At 59.1% G+C, this 19,017-nt stretch overlaps 1 protein-coding gene across 13 annotated transcripts in view; it reads left to right on the top strand.

Moving 5' to 3' along the window:
• The window catches only part of PRKCZ (protein kinase C zeta), a 137,473-nt gene that overhangs the window by 113,259 nt on the left and 5,197 nt on the right, over positions 1–19,017 (top strand). For all 13 annotated transcript variants that reach the window (XM_024355843.2, XM_024355847.3, XM_024355845.2 and 10 more), the window contains 6 exons: positions 6,336–6,422; positions 8,818–8,953; positions 9,460–9,547; positions 11,145–11,264; positions 11,991–12,070; positions 12,460–12,549. In XM_024355843.2, coding sequence (XP_024211611.1) covers positions 6,336–6,422; positions 8,818–8,953; positions 9,460–9,547; positions 11,145–11,264; positions 11,991–12,070; positions 12,460–12,549 — 601 coding nt within the window. The remainder of the gene's footprint in view (positions 1–6,335; positions 6,423–8,817; positions 8,954–9,459; positions 9,548–11,144; positions 11,265–11,990; positions 12,071–12,459; positions 12,550–19,017) is intronic.

Below are 19,017 nucleotides of genomic sequence, written 5' to 3'. Positions count from 1 at the left end.
ACCAATCTCGGGCAGGCAGCATTTGCCCTGGCATGTGCAAAGGGTGTTGGGAGGGCCACAGGGGAGAGGAGAGACAGGGGCTCTGCCTGCAGCTGTGGAACTGGGTTCTGGAGCCCACAGAGGAGCTGTCCCTGCCTGAGCTGTTGGAGACGGGAACGGACCCTCCCAGTTCCTGGGCCCATCATCTGGTCTCTGAGGACACCTTCTGCTGGCAAAGGCCCTGGCAATGATACATACAGCCTCTCAGCCCCCAGCCACTGGGAGAAGGTTCTAGAAAGGCTGAGCAGCAGCGTGAAGCTGAGAGAAGATGACCGATAACTGCATGCAGAGGTGTGACTTGTCCTATTAAGGGACTTTCCACCCATTTCTATTCTGCTATCAAGAAAAAACACTGAGGCCGGGTGCAGTGGCTCACGCCTGTAATCCCAGCACTCTGGGAGGCCGAGGCGGGTAGATCACGAGGTCAGGAGATCAAGACCATCCTCGCTAACACAGTGAAACCCCGTCTCTACTAAAAATACAAAAAAAAAAATTAGCCAGGCGTGGTGGCGGGTGCCTGTAGTCTCAGCTACTTGGGAGGCTGAGGCAGGAGAATGGCGTGAACCCGGGAGGCGGAGCTTGCAGTGAACGGAGATTGCACCACTGCACTCCAACCTGGGCGAGAGAGCGAGACTCCATCTCAAAAAAAAAAGAAGAACACTGCAAGTTGTGCAGGGGCCTCCTTGCCATTTGTGGAGATCATTGTTACGATTTTTACTCCTTAGGGCCTCCTGGAATGAATGGTGTCATCGTAATGTAGCTGCTCGTATTGAACCATCCTTAGATTCCTGGGGAAAACCGTGCCCTGTCTTAGTGTGCTACTCTGTTAATGTGCTTCTGAATTCAATTTGCTGATATTTTATTTAGGATTTTTTTTTGTTGATATTCATATTGTTTTAGTTTAGAATCTTCAGGACACAGAGCTACTGCTCCAGTGATCAAGGGAGACACAGGATGGAAACACACCTTTTGTCACCCACAGGCCTTGGGGGTACACAACCTGCTGGGAGGCCAGGGAGCGTAAAGAGAGACAGGGACCCCTGGGCCAACCCTTTATTGGGTCCAGGGTGTTCTGCACACAGGTTTCCCATGGGAAGTTTTAACTGGACTTAAAGCAAGCAGGCCTGAGCTCCATGGGGCCACACTGTGACTGTCGGGGGACTCTGCAGTGTGGCTGCACAGTCCATGTTGGGTGTGGTATCAGTGGGGCTGCAGGGAAGTCACCAGGGGGCAGTTGCATAGGGTGGGTGTCTGGGTGGGCCAGCTTGAGGAATGGGGGATGTGGAACTGGAAACTGTCAGGGCGACAGCCCTGCTTCTGGTGGGAGAAAGTCCAGCTTAGATCCAGAATGGATGCCGAGGCAGCCTAAAACCATGAGCGTTCCCTGCACACTCTGGTGTCTGATCTCTAGCTTCCCTTTCTTGTGCAAGCTTCATTGGATTTTTAAATTTTCCTAATTTTTCAATTCCCAGGAACATTCTAAATTGCATTATTATCTCTTGGCGGGATCCCTGTGCAATTGCCGGGCCTTGGGTGTCGTGGAGGGCAGCTGCCTCGCTCCGCCCTGGCTTTCGTGATGTTGTGAGCTTTACCCTGACGAGGCTGAGTGTTCTCACCCAGTCCCACGGCTGCACCCTGCCTTGCCTTCTCCTCTGCTCAACTTCACCCCAGGCCGTGTCTCCTGGCTCCAGGAAGGTGAGGGGCTGCCTCCCATGCGTCCTTTCATGTTGAGGACACCCGTGTTTGCCTTTGCACGTGAGCCCCATTGTCGCTGGGACACACTGCCCTCCAGTGCTCGAGTGCATTTCCCGGGCACTTTCTGGCCTTTTATCTTTGATGGAGAAATCCGAGGCCTGCCAGCATCCCCACCAGTAGATTTCTTTGGACGAAGTAAAATCCTTCTGTGGATTGAGCTTTACCGCCTTTCCTCATCTGCTGGTGTCTTCCTCAGAGCTTTAATGTCCGTCCTGCTCTCCGAGTCAGGCATCTGATTTTCCAGCATGCCCTGTAATGACGGTGCTGTCACCACTGTGATGTCCGCTGTGAGGTGGGGACAGGACCTGAAAGTGGGGTTTCCAAGTGAGGGTTCTGGGCCCGCCCGAGTCATCTGATGTTGGGTCTGACAAGCCAGGAGCTGTGTGAGCCGGAGAACGTCCCCTAACCTGTCTGTGCCTCGGCTTCCCCATCTGTAAAATGGCGAGGGCTGAACTTACTTCCTGGTGATGGGGTCAAGTGCATTAACACAGAGGGACTTGGAGACTGACACTTACTGAGGGCCGCACCAGCGGTCAGCAAAGGTTGTCTTAAAGGGTCAGGCAGTAAATATTTCCACCTTTGTGGGCCGTGTGGCCTCTGTGGCAACTATGCATTCTAAAACAGAAGCAGCCTTAGACACTGCGTGAAGGGACGCGTGTGGCCGTGTTCCACCAGAACTTTCTGTACACACATGGTGGTGGCCCGCCCGCACCCATCTGGTTACTTCTGGACTCTCAGGGCAGCGTCTCCTGTGCCTCCAGGAGAGGGCTGTGGTTCCTCCCTCTGAGCCGGGCACCTTGCATTCCTGGAAGGGGTGGGGGGAGTGGCGAGGAGGGGGCGGCACCAAGGACAGGGCCCACCTCCTAGGAGGTTTTGTGAGCTTCCCACAGCCCCCGGCCGTCTCCTGGGGAGCTTCCCTCAGCCCCCGGCCGCCCCCTAGGAGGTTTCGTGAGCTTCCAGCATCCCCCTGCGGCCACTGTCCCTCCATTTCCCATGTCTGTTGGATGGTGCCGGTTCCAGGGCAGGGTCAGGGACTGGATCCGGCTGCGGTCTGCGTCTCGCCTGGTTCCTGAGAGCTGCACTTTGTCTTTGGTTGTTGATGAATCCATTTTTGCTGGCGTTCTTCACGTTTGTGTATTTGATTAAGTATCGTGGACAGGCATGTGCAGTGGCTCACACCTGTAATCCCAGCCCTTTGGGAGGCTGAGGCTGGAGGATCACTTGAGGCCAGGGGTTCAAGACCAGCCTGGGAAATATCTCGAGACCCTTTCTCTACAAAAAATTTAAAAATTAGCTGGCGGTGGTGGTGCGAGCGTGCAGTCCCAGCTCCTCGGGAGGCTGAAGCCGGAGGATTGCCTGAGCCTGGGAGGTCGAGGCTGCAGTGAGCCATGATCACACCACTGCACTCCAGCCTGAGTGACAGAGTGAGATCTTGTCTCAGAAAAACAGCCCCGAGGGCACGTGTCTCATGACTCCCGCCTCCCGCCTCCCATCTGGGCTCTGCTTGCTCCTCTCCCCTTGCAAACATGGGAGGAGCGTTAATGCCAGGACAGGGAGCAGGGAGGGGCATCCCCAGCGCCTCCAGGCCACAACATGGCGAGTGTGGCTACCAGGACACGGAGGGGCAGCCTCAGCACCCCCCCCCAGGCCACGACATGGCGAGTGTGGCTACCAGGACACGGAGGGGCAGCCTCAGCCCCCCCCAGGCCACGACATGGCGAGTGTGGCTACCAGGACATGGAGGGGCACCTTCAGCCCCCCACCCCCACCCCCAGGCTGTGCTTCCCAGCATCCCTTGGGGTCAGGACTGTGCGTGTCACTGAGGGGCTACGGGTGAAGTCACACACGCCCCTGGCCTGGCCTTGCGCCCCTGCCTGAGAGCCTCTACGCAGGACAGCGCCTGTGGGGCACCCAAGTGGGCCGAGCCCATGTGGATTACAGGTGCACACCACCAGCGTGAGGAGAGGAGTGGGCTCGGAGCATGCTCAGCCATGGTCCCAGGCATCTTGTCAGCAGCCGGCTCAGCTTGTGTCACGCAGAGTCGCCTTAGAGTGAATTGACACCAGATTGTCCTGGTGGGTTTTTGCTCTGAAGAAATGTCAAAAGTAGCATTAAGGTTTTTCTTCAGACAAAAAAACCCACCGTCATTGCAGCTTGAGCAGTTGCAAATTAAATACATTCCTTCCTCAGCAAGCCGCCTGGGTCCTAGGCCTTGGGCAGAGAGAACTGGCTTTCAGCATAGTTCCCGTGATTGGCTTTTCTCTGGAGAGGAAGGGGAAGCGGCCTCCGCCTCTACCTCTCTAAGTGTTTAAATGTCCCCCAAATTCTCTCAGCCTCCTGAGGCATTGTATTGATGCTTTTCTCTAGAATTCATGTATTTCTTTATTTTCTCTGGAAATGGCATTGGCTTTGTCCCCGTCCTGTGGGCCGTGATAGCTTAAAATTAGGATGAACCCACAGAGGCCGTGGAGGCCCTTCCCAGGCGCCGCAGCAGCACTGTTGGGGTGAACGTGGCTCGTCTCGGGGGGACAGGTGGAAGGGACCAGCACCCATTGGGGCGTGTAACTGCTGGTGGCAAAAAATGTGCGGTGAAGTCACCCTAAGGGTTTTTGTGGTTTTTTGTATTTTTATTTTATTCTTTGAGACGGAGTCTTCCTCTGTCGCCCAGGCTGGAGTGCAGTGGCACAATCTCAGCTCACTGCAGCCTGTGCCTCCTGGGTTCGGGCGATTCTCCTGCCCTCAGCCTCCCGAGTAGCTGAGATTACAGGTGCACACCACCAGCCCTGGGTAATTTTTGTATCTTTAGTAGAGATGAGGTTTCACCATGTTGGCCAGGATGGTCTCGAACTCCTGACCTCAGGTGATCTGCTTGCCTTGGCCTCCCAGAATGCTGGGATTACAGGCGTGAGCCACCGCGCCCAGGCACTCTAAGGGTTTTGAATAAATTCTTTCTTAACGTTTTCTGACCGACTCTTAGGTCGTGGGTGTCCTCCAGGGGTTGGAGGCCTTCATGGAGCTTCGTTCCGTGGGGTTGACGTTACTGAACGAGTCCCTCCACGGGTGCACTGAGGACGTTCCTGCACATCGAGGGCACCCTCAGAGCTGCTCTTTCTGTCATTGCTATTTTGTTTATACCGGGGATTGGCAAACTTTTTCTTGAAGGGCCCGAGAGTAGACATTTTTGGCTTTGCGGCCACAGGGTCTCTGTTAGCAACTCCCTCTGCCACGGTGGCTGGAAAGCAGACATAGAAAATAGATGCACCAGTGAGCATAGCCTCGTTCCAATAAAACTTTATTTACAAAACAGGGAGCAGTGGACCAGCGAGTCCCCAAGGACAAGGGCCAGGTTACCAGAGAATTTCCAGGCACATCCGTTGGAGGCAGGGGAGACAACAAAAGCCAAGGAACCAGCCTTCCCCAGCCGCTCCCCAAAGGCACGGCTTATTCTTCAGGGTGCCCGATTGGCCATGTGGACGTCTCTCCAGCTCCTCACTTGGGGCCCAGGGCTCTTTCGATTTTTAGGAGTTTGTTTCCAATCAGAAACTTCACAGATGATTTGCAGCCAGTTCACCTGCCCTGTGTAAACTGGCCTCTGTCCTCTCTGGCTTAATTCTGGGAGCTCGTGGAGGGCAGGAGCAGGGACAGGTGCCTTGAGGCATAACAGTGGCGGTGGTGTGGGAGCTTGCGTGGGATCGAAGGAAACGGGCAGAGTCACCACACGCTTCCCTCCTTCACTCCCCGCTCCACGAGGGGCAGCCAGGAGCAGCCACCAGTCGGAAGCAAATAAACAATTCAGGTGCCAGAGGAGCCGCTGACCTAAAAAAACCCGCCACAGGGTATTTCTGGGAGATTGTATGAGAATTTAATTTTGAAAATTGAGTCTCATGAAATGTAGGAAAAGATCTTATTAGGAAGAGAAACCATGTGGCCCAGTCCCTGAGACGGGAAGGGCCTGCGTGGTCCTGATGACATCTGCGGATCTTTTCAAATCATACGATCATGTCTGCGAAACCGGGATGCCACTTCCCACCTGGCCTCTCCCTGACCCCAGCTTGTTCCCTTGGAGGGCCGGTGGACTCCTCAGCCTCGCAGCAATGAAATCAGGCCTTGAGGCCACCCCACCCGTGACCTGCGGTGCTGTCCCCATGCAAGAAACTGCCTCGCTCCAGCCCCCAGCAGATCCTGTCCCAGCCCCCAGCCCTGGTCCAAGCCACCTCCACTCCCACCTGGTGACAGGCCACCTCCTTCATTCCGGGGCCCACCCACACTTCCCAAGTCCACACACAGTGGCCAAGAGCGAAGGCCGGCGAGGCCCCTGCATGACTCCCTCACCTGCACCCTTCACGAGCGGCCCCGCAGCCCGTCCCCACCAGCCCCTCTCTGCTGCCAGGGTGCTCCTGCTGCTCTTTGCTCTTTGCTCTTTGCAAGACTGAACCTGCGGGAGGGTTCGGGCCCACGAAGGCCGCTTCTGTGGGGCTTCTGTCTAAGGAGGCCGTCGTCTGCCGAGGTGACTGCAGCCTCCGGCGCCTCTCTCCCTGCAGGCTGTTCCTGGTCATTGAGTACGTCAACGGCGGGGACCTGATGTTCCACATGCAGAGGCAGAGGAAGCTCCCTGAGGAGCACGCCAGGTGGGTGCGCGTGGAGGGGGCCGGGTGGATGCACGCGGAGGGGGGGCCGGGTGGGTGCGCCCGGAGTTGGGGACGGGTGGGTGCGTGCGGTGTTGGGGGGCTGGGTGGGTGTGCACAGAGGGGGTATGACGGGGGCGGGGGGCAGGGTGCACATCGAGGGGGCCGGGGACTTCTCCAGGGGTCAGCAGGGAGCTCAAGGGAGGGAAGTCCAGGTAGGATGGCAGAGGGCATCATGTCCCCCACAGTGTGACGTCCCCTGCATTGTGACATATTCCATATTTGCTCCGGAGTCACAACATTTGGGAGGTCTCCTGAGTTATGGTGCCTCAGACCAGTCCCCCGGGCCCCACCCCTGAAGCAGCACCATGCCTCGTCCGAGAGAAGTGAGAGTCTCCTGGGATTGTGCTGTCTTCATGATGGCTCTGCCCTGGTTCTGCTCTTCACCCTGTTAGTGGCACAGCATGGCCAGCATTTCCTCAGCGTTAGGAGCAGAACGAGAGTGGTCTGTTTCTAGAGTGACCTGAGAGACTCCTTCCTGCCCTTCCCTTTCATCTCTGATATCTTTGGGCCTCCCCTGGCAGCCGCGGGGCCTCCAGCATGGTTCAGGAGCCTCCCCCGGCAGCCGCGGGACCTCCAGGACCGTCTGGGGGCTTATTTCAGCTCCCTGGACCTTTCCTGTCTTCTGTAGTTTCTCCTTTTCCTCATTTCCTTACTTAAGAACGTTCCATGCAGTTTTGTGAGTCCCCTTAGATTGTTTCTGGCAATGGGACAGTAGGCAATAAATCTAGAACAGTACACTTCCCACAACGCTGTTTTTAAAAACTGTGGCAAGATACACACAACATAAAAGGTAGCATTTTGGGGCATGGAGTTCAGTGGCGTTGAATGCACCCCATGCTTTGCAGCCACTGCTGGCCCCCGTCTCATCTCCAGAGCACGCCCCTCTTCCCTGCTGAAGCTTGGCCCATCAGACACTCCCTCCCTGTCCCCCGCCCCAGCCTCACATCCTCACCCCAGACGGGTACGTCCCACTTTCTGTCCCTCTGATTCGAGGACTCTAGGGACCTCATCGGAGTGGAATCACAGTGTTGGTCCTTCAGTGGCTCATTTTCCTGAGCATAGCGTCCTCAAGGTTCATCCGTGCTGTGGCCTGTCTCAGAATTGCCTTCCTTTTTCAGGCTGGATAATGCCCCGTTGGATGGAGGGGCCACACTTTGCTTATCCGTCCATCCCTCGGGGGGCACTTGAGTGGCATCCACATGTTGGCCATGGTGAACAGTGCTGCTGTGAACACGGGTGTGAAGTAATCTCTTGAACACCCTGCTTCCGGTTCTTTGGGGTATACACCCAGAAACTGAATTGCTAACCACATAAGAATTCCATATTTAGGCCGGGCGTGGTGGCTCACACCTGTAATCCCAGCACTTTGAGAGGCCAAGGCGGGCGGATCACGAGGTCAGGAGATCGAGACCATCCTGGCTAACACGGTGAAATAACACAGTGAAACCCTGTCTCTACTAAAAATACAAAAAATTATCCAGGTGTGGTGGTGGGCGCCTGTAGTCCCAGCTACTCGGGAGGCTGAGGCAGGAGAATGGCGTGAACCTGTGGGCAGAGCTTACAGTGAGCTGAGATCGCGCCGCTGCACTCCAGCCTGGGCGACAGAGCGAAACTCTGTCTCAAAAAAAAAAAAAAGTCATATTTAATTTTTTTTTTTTTTTTTTTTTATGGAGTCTCGCTCTGTCACCCAGGCTGGAATGCAGTGGTGGGATCTCAGCTCACTGCAGCCTCTGCCTCCCAGGTTCAAGTGATTCTCCTGCCTCAGCCCCCAGAGTAGCTGGGACTACAGGTGTGCGCCACCATACCCGGCTAATTTTTTTGTATTTTTAGTAGAGACGGAGTTTCGCCATGTTGCCCAGGCTGGTCTTGAATTCCTGACCTCAGGTGATCTGCCTGCCTCGACCTCCCGAAGTGCTGGGATTACAGGCGTGAGCCACCAAGCCTGGCACCGTGTTTAATTTTCGAGGACCTGCCGGACTGTCTTCCGCAGCAGCGGCGCTGTTCTGCACTCCTACCACAATGTGCCATGGCTCCGGTCTTTCCCGCATGGAAGCCGTCGTGTTATTTGCCCGCTCCTCCCCTTGTGGAGGCTGCCACATCGTTCTCTGTGTCTTTGACAGCAGGCCATCCTAAGGCGCATGGGGTGGTGTCCTGGAGCTTTCATTGGCATTTCCCTCCCTGGCCCTGTGCACTGCACTTTCAAATCCTGGGCCTGGTCATTGAGAGGATGCCGGGCCCGTGGTGGGGCAAACGGGAGTGTGTGGCCCCCAGGCTGGAGCTGTTGGCGCAGCCTCTGGCACAGGCACTGCCCCCATGACGGCATCCCCACCCCCAGGTTCTACGCGGCCGAGATCTGCATCGCCCTCAACTTCCTGCACGAGAGGGGGATCATCTACAGGGACCTGAAGCTGGACAACGTCCTCCTGGATGCGGACGGGCACATCAAGCTCACAGACTACGGCATGTGCAAGGTGCGCGCCTCGGGCCGCCTCCCCCGACCATCCCGCATGCGCGCCTCGGGCCGCCTCCCCCGACCATCCCGCATGCGCGCCTCGGGCCGCCTCCCCCGACCATCCCGCATGCGCGCCTCGGGCCGCCTCCCCCGACCATCCGGCATGTGCGTCTCGGGGCGCCTCCCCCGACCATCCCGCATGTGCGTCTCGGGGCGCCTGTCCCGACCATCCCGCATGTGCGTCTCGGGGCGCCTGTCCCGACCATCCCGCATGTGCGTCTCGGGCCGCCTCCCCCGACCATCCCGCATGTGCGTCTCGGGGCACCTGTCCCGACCATCCCGCATGTGCGTCTCGGGGCGCCTGTCCCGACCATCCCGCATGTGCGCCTCGGGCCGCCTCCCCCGACCATCCCGCATGTGCGTCTCGGGGCGCCTGTCCCGACCATCCCGCATGTGCGTCTCGGGGCGCCTGTCCCGCGGGGTAGTGTCTACAAGAACCCTCTCCCAGTAACTTTGCCCCCACAGGAAGGCCTGGGCCCTGGTGACACAACGAGCACTTTCTGCGGAACCCCGAATTACATCGCCCCCGAAATCCTGCGGGGAGAGGAGTACGGTGAGTGCCGCTGCCCTGGCCCCTCTCGGAGCACACAGGGCCAGAGATGGCTTCGGGCCTGGCCCAGCAGCCAGGGAGAGGTGTCCTTGACCATCTTACACCCAAAAGCCACACACTGTCTTTCCCAGCCGGATGTCATCATCTGGCCTCAGCCCCTTATTTGAATTCTGGAAAACCTCCCATGTCCACTTGAGCAGCCCCTTGGGGAGGGCACTGCACAGGATTCCTCCTGCCAGGGAGCCCCAGGGGCACAGGGAGGGGAAAGACACAGAAAGCAGGGGCGGGACAGGGTGCGGCACCTGAGTCCCCGTGCTGCACGAGTGGCTGGGGGAGAAGCTGTTGTCTGGGGAGCCCCAGGGGGTGCAGGAGCGTGTGGACAGGACCCCACAGGCCCTGCGGCTGAGGACGCCGTGCACACCAGAGTGTTTCTGCTCCTCTCCCCTCTCTGGGCGTGAAACGGGGACATGGGCACGTGTGTGCAGCCCTGTGTGCGTGTGTGAAACGGGGACATGGGCACGCGTGTGCAGCCCTGTGCGTGTGTGAAACGGGGACGTGGGCACGCGTGTGCAGCCCTGTGTGCGTGTGTGAAACGGGGACGTGGGCACGCGTGTGCAGCCCTGTGTGCGTGTGTGAAACGGGGACGTGGGCACGCGTGTGCAGCCCTGTGTGCGTGTGTGAAACGGGGACGTGGGCACGCGTGTGCAGCCCTGTGTGCGTGTGTGCCATTGTGCTGAGTGTTCGTGTGTTGGGCGTCCATATGTGTTGTGTGCACATGCATACTGTGTTTGTACACACTCCACCCACTTCTGCATCCTGGTGTTTTCAATGAGGCATGCATGGTGTGCCTTCAGACATTTTTACACATTTTTTTTGCCATCAGAATGGGTGTGGGGCAGGCAGGGCGGGCAGGTCACTCGCCGCTGGGATAACTGGGCTCCCCAGAGGCCACAATGGAAGTCTCAGTAGCCAGAGAAGGACAGACAGCAGATTGGAGGACTGGAATATAGCCTAGAACCCAGCTTGGGATGGGGATTCCGTGTGGGACAGCGGCAGCGTCTCACCTCATCAGGGAGCAGGGGGACTTCCGGGGACGCAGGGACAGCTGCCGTTCTTGGGCAAAACCGGTCAGGGTCTCCCACCCCTCATTCGCTGGAACACATTCCCAACAGGTTGACTACTTGAACCTTTTTAAAAAACAAAATGGCTGTAGAAGAAAACACAGGAGAGTATTTCCGTTACTGCAGCGAAAGGGCTTCTTCAAGCTTAGTTCTGTAGAAGCAGAAACGAGAGAGGAGGGTCGTCCGCAGGTTCCACCAGTGCCTCGTGCCGGTGTGGTCACAGGTGCCCTGGCAGGACCGACAGCCCAGAGGCAGCCTGGGAGACCTCCGTAGTGTCAGGGACGGTGGCAGGGAGGCCGAGCTGCCAGGCGGAGGTGCTGGTTCTGTTTGGGAAGTGGAAGTCACAGAGGCCTGTGTGCCGCCTGCTCAAGCCTGGCTCACACTCCTGTCAACTGGGCATGAAAACCAACGCCAGCCAGGTTCGTCCTGCTGCCGGCCCATGTGGCCCCACTGGGTGATGGCTGTGTGCTCTCCCCCAGGGTTCAGCGTGGACTGGTGGGCGCTGGGAGTCCTCATGTTTGAGATGATGGCCGGGCGTTCCCCGTTCGACATCATCACCGACAACCCAGACATGAACACAGAGGACTACCTTTTCCAAGGTGCGTGCCCCGCTGTGCGTTCGTACCCCTCACCTGCACGACTGTCTTCCTTTTCAAAGGTGCAGGTGGAGGGGTCCCGCGGGGGCCTGGAGCGGCAGTGCCATGCAAAGCGTACCGGGAACCATTCCTCCTGGCCGGACCCTGTGTCACATGCCACTCCCCGGGCCGTGGGGTGGGGTTACCACACCTGTGGGTCAGCAGGAACGAGAACCTGTCCCCATTCAGCTCCAACTCCCTCCTGCCCTGGCCAGCAGCACATGCTGGAGCCCCAGCATGTCCTTGACCGAGGCTGTACCGAGCTGAAAGCACAGCCCCCACCCCCAAAACCCACAGCCACCATCATGGGCTCCTTCCCACCTGGAGGCCCCGGGACCTGCTCCTGGTCTGGAAGTCAGTGCTGTGGGGATCTGGGAACACGGCTGTCTCCGCGGTGCCCTCTGGTGGCCAGCCTGCAGAGGCGCCCATGTACCTGCGATCTTGGGGCTGAGGAAGGGGAGCTGCTGGTTCACGTCCGATCCTACGGCACGTGCCAGCGCATGTAACCGGGAGGCCCAGGGAGGACCCGGCGGGACTCCCGGTTATAGATATTGCTGGGCTGTAGGAAGGGAGGGGCTCCGGGGCCCCAAGGCTGAGCTCCCGAAGCTCTTGCTCAGAGTCAGAGTCTGGGCGGCACTGGGCAAATCGCACACGACACAGGCAAGTCCTCACCAGGCTCCGCCCTTGCAGTGATCCTGGAGAAGCCCATCCGAATCCCCCGGTTCCTGTCCGTCAAAGCCTCCCATGTTTTAAAAGGATTTTTAAATAAGGTACGTTTCTGGCCATGCTGACAAAATCTCGTTTGTGGCCTCGGTGTTGGTGGGCAGAGGGCCAGGCACGGCTGTTGGCCATTTTTTCATGTCGGCTGCTGTGCATCGGGTGTGTGGGTTGATTTTCCGCTTCAGTATTTGAGCTCTGTATTCTGTGAATCGTCCGTTTTTACTCACACCTAACAAAATGAGAATGTGTGCCCAAGGAAGATGGAACGGAGCTTAACGTAGGGGAAGGAACTTTCAGTAAAGGAAACATCTGATTTCCACCAGCTGGGTCAGAGCATCGGGGGAGGGCTTGTCAGCACTGGGAGTGGCCACCAAGGAGAGGGGGTCATGGGGCTTCCGGGATGGGGCTGACTTGTCCTTGTTTGAACTCTGACCTCCAGGACCCCAAAGAGAGGCTCGGCTGCCGGCCACAGACTGGATTTTCTGACATCAAGTCCCACGCGTTCTTCCGCAGCATAGACTGGGACTTGGTAAAGCATTGCAAAGCCTATGTGCACCCCCATCCCCATCCCAACCCCAAATCTACCCAACCCCCATCCCAACCCCAACCCCAATATCCACCCAACCCCACCCCATCCGAACCCCAATATCCATCCCAACCCCAAATCCATCCAACCCTCACCCCACCACCAACCCAACCCCCAGCCCAACTCCCACCCCAACCCCCAACTCAACCCCCACCCCAATATCCACCCAACCCCACTCCAACCCCTACACCCCCAACCCCTCCAACCCCTATAATCTGGTGGACAGAGCCGGGGCTGTGTGGGCCGGGTGGGCTGTGTGAGCTCGCGCACCACCGGGCTGGTCTTTGACATGGCCCCACTTGCGTGGAGCCAAGGCTCCTGTCTCCCAGAAGGGTCAGCTGGGAATGGGGGACCACCCTCCAGGGCCCCGAGGAGGGATGGGGAGACACATTTCGTCCTCCGGAGCCAGGAGAGTGAGGGGCCGGACGAGCTCGGCCCATGGCGCTTCCTGGCAACCCCCGACTGTGCTGGCTTGGTGCCGCCAGGAGCTAGCAGCACATGCGTCCTGACCTGTGAGCACATTGGCTGTTGGTTCCACAGGGACCTGATAGTGGGGGCCGGCCTAGAGAAGGGCGTTTGCTTTGGTTTCATGGCCGGTTTTATCAGCAGTTACTGGACAGGACCAGCAGTCGCAGCGTTCACGGCTTGAGCTTTAGCGTCGGGTATTGAAGGAGAGTGAGTCTGTGGACAGAGTGCGACGTACACTGGCTCGATTTAGGAATCTGATTTCGGTGGTGTGTGAGCAGGGTGCATTCGGTAGAAACTACTTTGAGTTTTGACCGTTCCCCAGCTGGCCATATGAGGTCAGTACTCTCCTGTGATGAGGGGCGGTGACCGCAGCCCCGGCGGGCCACGTGATCAGGAGGGGGCCGAACGTCCCGAGGGGCTCTGCGTGCAGGGGGTTTTGCCGGACTGTAGGCTGGCGTGTGTCTGGCAGGTTAAGGCAGGTAAGGCTGCACCGGTCGGTCGTGGGTTCTGTGTGGAAAGTGCAGTCTCCACCCAGGATGTTTCCAGCGCCGCTCGGTCGTGGGTTCTGTGTGGGAAGCGCAGTCTCCACCTAGGATGTTTCCAGCACATGGAGGGTTTATTGGGAGGTGACCTTGTCTGAAGCTGAGGAGCGTCTGTGGAATTTGTTTCCAGCTGTGTAAATGGTTGCAGAGCTACTGAAATAAAACCTTTAAAATACACTCTCAAGGAGAAAAGCAGATTGGATAGCTCATTCAGTGCATTTCGGAGGAGGTTGAACTGAATCAGGAGAAAGCCCAGCTCTAGCTCTGTCCCCCACCCCACCCAACTTTTCCAGGCAGCCTCGGCCAGCATGGGAGGTCACTCCCTGGCCCCTGTGGTCAGTGGGGGCCCTTGTCCACACAGCCCAACAAGTCACTTTCTAGTCGAAGGCCTTGCTTTGCCTGTGCATGTGTGGGACCGTGGGGGAAGGTGGGGAGTGAAGTGGTCAGAACATGCCCGCACCCCTTCCTACATACAGCCCTTCCAGAGCCCAGCTGGGCTGCTGCCAAACTAGGACGGGGCCATTCTCTGTCGTGCGGTTGTCAGATGCACACACTTAGAAATGTTCTGAGCATAGGCACCTGCCACGGAATCACCTTCACAAATTCTTCATTTAAATTTATGCCTCTGGTAGCATAAGGGAGAAGAGATCTGCCTTTGGTTCTAACTGTCAGTCATCCTCACGCCCAGGCCGGGGTTAGAGGTGGCGTCCCTTTTCTCTGGCTCAGGCACCCCTGGCCTAGTGGGGTTACTGGTGGTGTTCCCCTATCTCAGGCCACACCTGGCCTAGCTGGTGTTAGTGGTGGCATCCCTTTGTCTCTGGCCCACAGAACCCCTCCGGTCCACACACACACTCAGGTCCAGGTACCACCCGGCTGAACCGGTGGCAGGTGCTTAGTAGAATTACGTGAGGAGCCAGCATCCCCGCTCCCAGCCACCTCCCCTCGCCCGTCTCAGCTCAGTCTCCCCCGTGCCTTTCCCACCCTCTCTCTTCCAAGCCCACCACCGTATGGGGCCCACCAGCACCATGGGATTCAGGGAGAGCCCGATCCTGGGTGCAGCCTTGGTGCCAGCCGGGCCCCTGATCTTGTCTCTCAGCCACTCTTGGTTTACCGGGAGTGGACAGATGAGGACAGATGGCTGCCTGTGGAGTGACGGGCTCCTTCTCTTCGGAGCACTGTCTAATCTGAGTGTGAGTCCAACCCTGCCCGAGCCAGAACTCAAGGAGACCATGAAGCCACCCTTGGCCTCCAGCTGGGAGAGGTCTGCGTCCCTGTAGCGAGCATGCCAGGTGATCTCTGGCACACACTTGCCGCGGGCTGTCTCTTGGAAGGTAGTCAGCGGCCCTGGCTTCCCATCTGGGTCCCACCACTGCAGAGTCACCCCCGTGGCTGCCCACAGGGGCGGCTTCCATCACCCTGCTTCTTCCTGGCTGCTGCGGGCTGTGTTGTGACTTCCATCCCAGCCTGAGAGGCCTGCGAAGGGCTTGCCACCGACTGCCAGCCCTGCCTCTGCCACCGACCGCCGGCCCTGCCTCTGCCACCGACCGCCGGCCCTGCCTCTGCCGTTTCCTTGCCACCCATCAGCTCTTGAAGCTTTTAGGAAGAAGTGTGGCTGTTTTGGCCAGATTGCTTTAGCTGCCTCAGCAGGGTTGGTGTGGGGTCAGCACCACCCCTATGTGACCTTGGCAGAAGGAAGGGCCTCCTCCCATTCACCCAACGCCCGCAACTCAGTGGTTCTGAGCAATCCCAGAGTTACATGACGTCATCGCGATCACTTTCATCACCCAGAGAAGACCCAAACCCACTCCAGCCTCTCCCCACACCCTGCAGTGGCTGCTCCGCCAGGCCGTGTGGCTCTGCCTGGTCTGCACGTGTCATGGAAGTGGACCTGGGCACGCCGCGGCCTTTCGTGCCTGTCCTCCCCTCAGCATTGTCTCCACAAGCTGCACCCACACAGTAGCACGTGGCACTGCCTCCTTCCTGCGCTGAACCCCACCCACTGCGTCCACTGCGTGGAGACCGCACCTCTGCATCCGTTCTCAGTGGACATAGGGTGGCCTCCACTTTCTGGCCATTGTGAATTGTGCTGCCGTGAACACCTGTGAACCCGCTTCTGTGTGGACTCGTGCTGCCGTGAACACCTGTGAACCCGCTTCTATGTGGACTCGTGCTGCCGTGAACACCTGTGAACCCGCTTCTGTGTGGACTCGTGCTGCAGTGAACACCTGTGAACCCGCTTCTATGTGGACTCGTGCTGCCGTGAACACCTGTGAACCCGCTTCTATGTGGACTCGTGCTGCCGTGAGCACCTGTGAACCCGCTTCTGGGTGGACTCGTGCTGCTGTGAACACCTGTGAACCCGCTTCTGTGTGGACACGTGTTTATTTCTCTTGGGCACGTGCTCAGGGCGCAGTTGCAGGTCCGGTGGTCTCGGTCTAGCCTTTCAGGGGGGCCACCTGTTCCTGCAGCAGCTGCTTTCTGGTCCCTTTGGGGGCCCCCTCAGTCTGTGCTGGACTTAGTTCCATGGCTGTAGTGGGCACAGCTTGAGAACAGTCCCTCGGTGGGTGTCAGCTCCATGTGGGAGTGGGGCACGCGTGAGGCCTCGGTCCCCACCTGTGGACTCAGGGTCTCTTTCACGGACTGCGGGGAAGGCAATGGGAGCAGCAGGAATGGATGGTGAAAGGACACAGTGCCCGCCCCCCGAGTGTCCGAGGGTAGAGCTGGGACAGGGTCACAGTCACCTCAAAGCCGCCTCCTCCTTGCCTATCCCCAGCTGAACCAGCACCACTCAGGCAGTCGCCGCCACTGGGGTGTGACTCTGGGGCCCGGCACCGGGTCCCCAACCCTGCTTTCCTCCTGGAGCCCGGCCTCTGCACACTGCCCTGGAGAAGAGAGGCAGTGTGTGCGCAGAGGGCCCCGTCAGCCAGGCAGATCCACCTGCCTTGCCCCGGCACTGGGAGGTGGCGCTCATCTTGTCGAGGGCTCCCATGGGCCGTGTCTAGACCCCACCCTCCGCCGGTCCAGGCACATCCTCAGGCTCCTAATCCTGAGCCCTCCGGTTTGGCTGTGGGAGCAAAGGCCGTGGGGAAGTTGCTGGGCCCGTCCCGGGTGAGCTTTGAGTGATGGACAGGCTCATTCTGAAGGAACTGGGTCCAGACAGCACGTCCTGGCCTGGTGGCTGGAGCTGCCACTCTAAGAGGGTCCCCATTCCCGCAGGACCCCTGGTACTTGGCACACTGCAAAGCCTGAGTATTTGTGGGTCACGTGATCTGTGCTAGTGACTATCAGGAGTCTGGGATTTGAAGCGATGGATTTCCCAGAGTGGTCCCAGCTCCCCACTGATGTGAAAGGTGGTGGCGAGTTAACAGCTGAGCCACCACCTGCCGCCCAACCCCATGGGTCCCACACGGCCGGGCGGTGCTGCGCTAACTCATCTCCCCCTGGATGGAAACGTTTGCGTGGTGACAGCTGATTCTCTTGAGAGTCATTTGCTGCCCGTGTTGCTGGGGAGATTCTGCCTCAGGGCCAGGAGTGGTTTGCTCCTCCCACCCCGGGCCCAGGGCTGCTGGTGGGAGGCTCCAGGGAGGAGCAAGGACTCTAATGCTTCGTGTGGTGGGAGCCTCAGGACTTTCCCACGCGCGACAGGCACGTTCCTGGGAGCTCGGTGGGAGGAACCCAGCCACGTTGTGTGCTGCGCAAGGAGCTGGCGGCAGGGAGGGGAAAACGGAAAGACGCAGAGGAGGGCAGGTGACAGGAGGCCCACAGAGAGATGGCTGGGTCTGGGCAGTGGGTGGGAGCAGGAGGGAGGCGGTTATGGGAGACGTGGAGCAGTGGAGGCCGTCAGAAGTGGGGATCACAGCTGTGACCTCATGGAGAGGGACAAGCCCCACAGCTGGGCTGGTGCCAGCTCCACTACCCAGGGCCAACCTGTGTGGCCGTAAAATTCTCAAGCCTGGAGTGTCTAGAAGGCAGCAGTGCCCTGGCCTGGCCACTTGCGAACCCCTCTGTCCACCCCATGCTGCGTGGCACAGGGCAGGCGTGGGGCCTCCAGGTGGAGCCTTGAGTGGGTGGATCCTCGGTGGGGCTTTAAGGCCAACCTGTTTATGAAAATGCATGGGGACTGACTGCAGACGCACAGACAACTCGGATGCACAGACGCCCGGACGACGTGGACACCCAGACGACGTGGACGCACAGATGACGTGGACACCCAGACGACGTGGACGCACAGACGACGTAGACACACGGATGACTCATCCACAGATGACTCAGATACACGGACACCCAGATGACGTGGACGCACAGATGACGTGGACGCACGGACGAGGTGGATGCACGGACGACGTGGACGCACGGACGACGTGGACGCACGGACGAGGTGGACGCACGGACGACGTGGACGCACGGACGAGGTGGACGCACGGACGACGTGGACGCACGGACGAGGTGGACGCACGGACGACGTGGACGCACGGACGATGTGGACGCACAGACGACGTAGACACATGGATGACTCATCCACAGATGACTCAGATACACGGACACCCAGACGACGCGGACGCACAGACGACATGGACGCACAGATGACACGGACGCACGGACAAGGTGGACGCACGGACGAGGTGGACGCACGGATGAGGTGGACGCACAGGCGACGTGGACGCACGGGCGAGGTGGACGCACGGGCGACGTGGACGCACGGGCGACGTGGACGCACGGGCGAGGTGGACGCACGGGCGACGTGGACGCACGGGCGACGTGGACGCACGGGCGAGGTGGACGCACGGACGACGTGGACGCACGGACGACGTGGACGCACGGACGAGGTGGACGCACGGACGACGTGGACGCACGGACGAGGTGGACGCACGGACGACGTGGACGCACGGACGACGTAGACACACGGATGACTCATCCACAGATGACTCAGATACACCCAGACGACGCGGACGCACAGACGACGTGGACGCACGGACGAGGTGGACGCACGGACGACGTGGACGCACGGACGACGTGGACACACGGATGACTCATCCACAGATGACTCAGATACACCCAGACGACGCGGACGCACGGACGACGTGGACGCACGGACGAGGTGGACGCACGGGCGAGGTGGACGCACGGGCGACGTGGACGCACGGGCGACGTGGACGCACGGACGAGGTGGACGCACGGACGACGTGGACGCACGGACGACGTGGACACACGGATGACTCATCCACAGATGACTCAGATACACCCAGACGACGCGGACGCACGGACGACGTGGACGCACGGACGAGGTGGACGCACGGGCGAGGTGGACGCACGGGCGACGTGGACGCACGGGCGACGTGGACGCACGGACGACGTGGACGCACGGACGACGTGGACGCACGGACGACGTAGACACACGGAT

This window comes from Pan troglodytes, chromosome 1 (genome assembly GCF_028858775.2).
Source record: "Pan troglodytes isolate AG18354 chromosome 1, NHGRI_mPanTro3-v2.0_pri, whole genome shotgun sequence".
NCBI classification, from domain to species: domain Eukaryota; kingdom Metazoa; phylum Chordata; class Mammalia; order Primates; family Hominidae; genus Pan; species Pan troglodytes.
The sequence above is the reverse complement of the archived record's forward strand: the minus strand, read 5'-3'. Positions and strand labels throughout refer to the sequence as shown.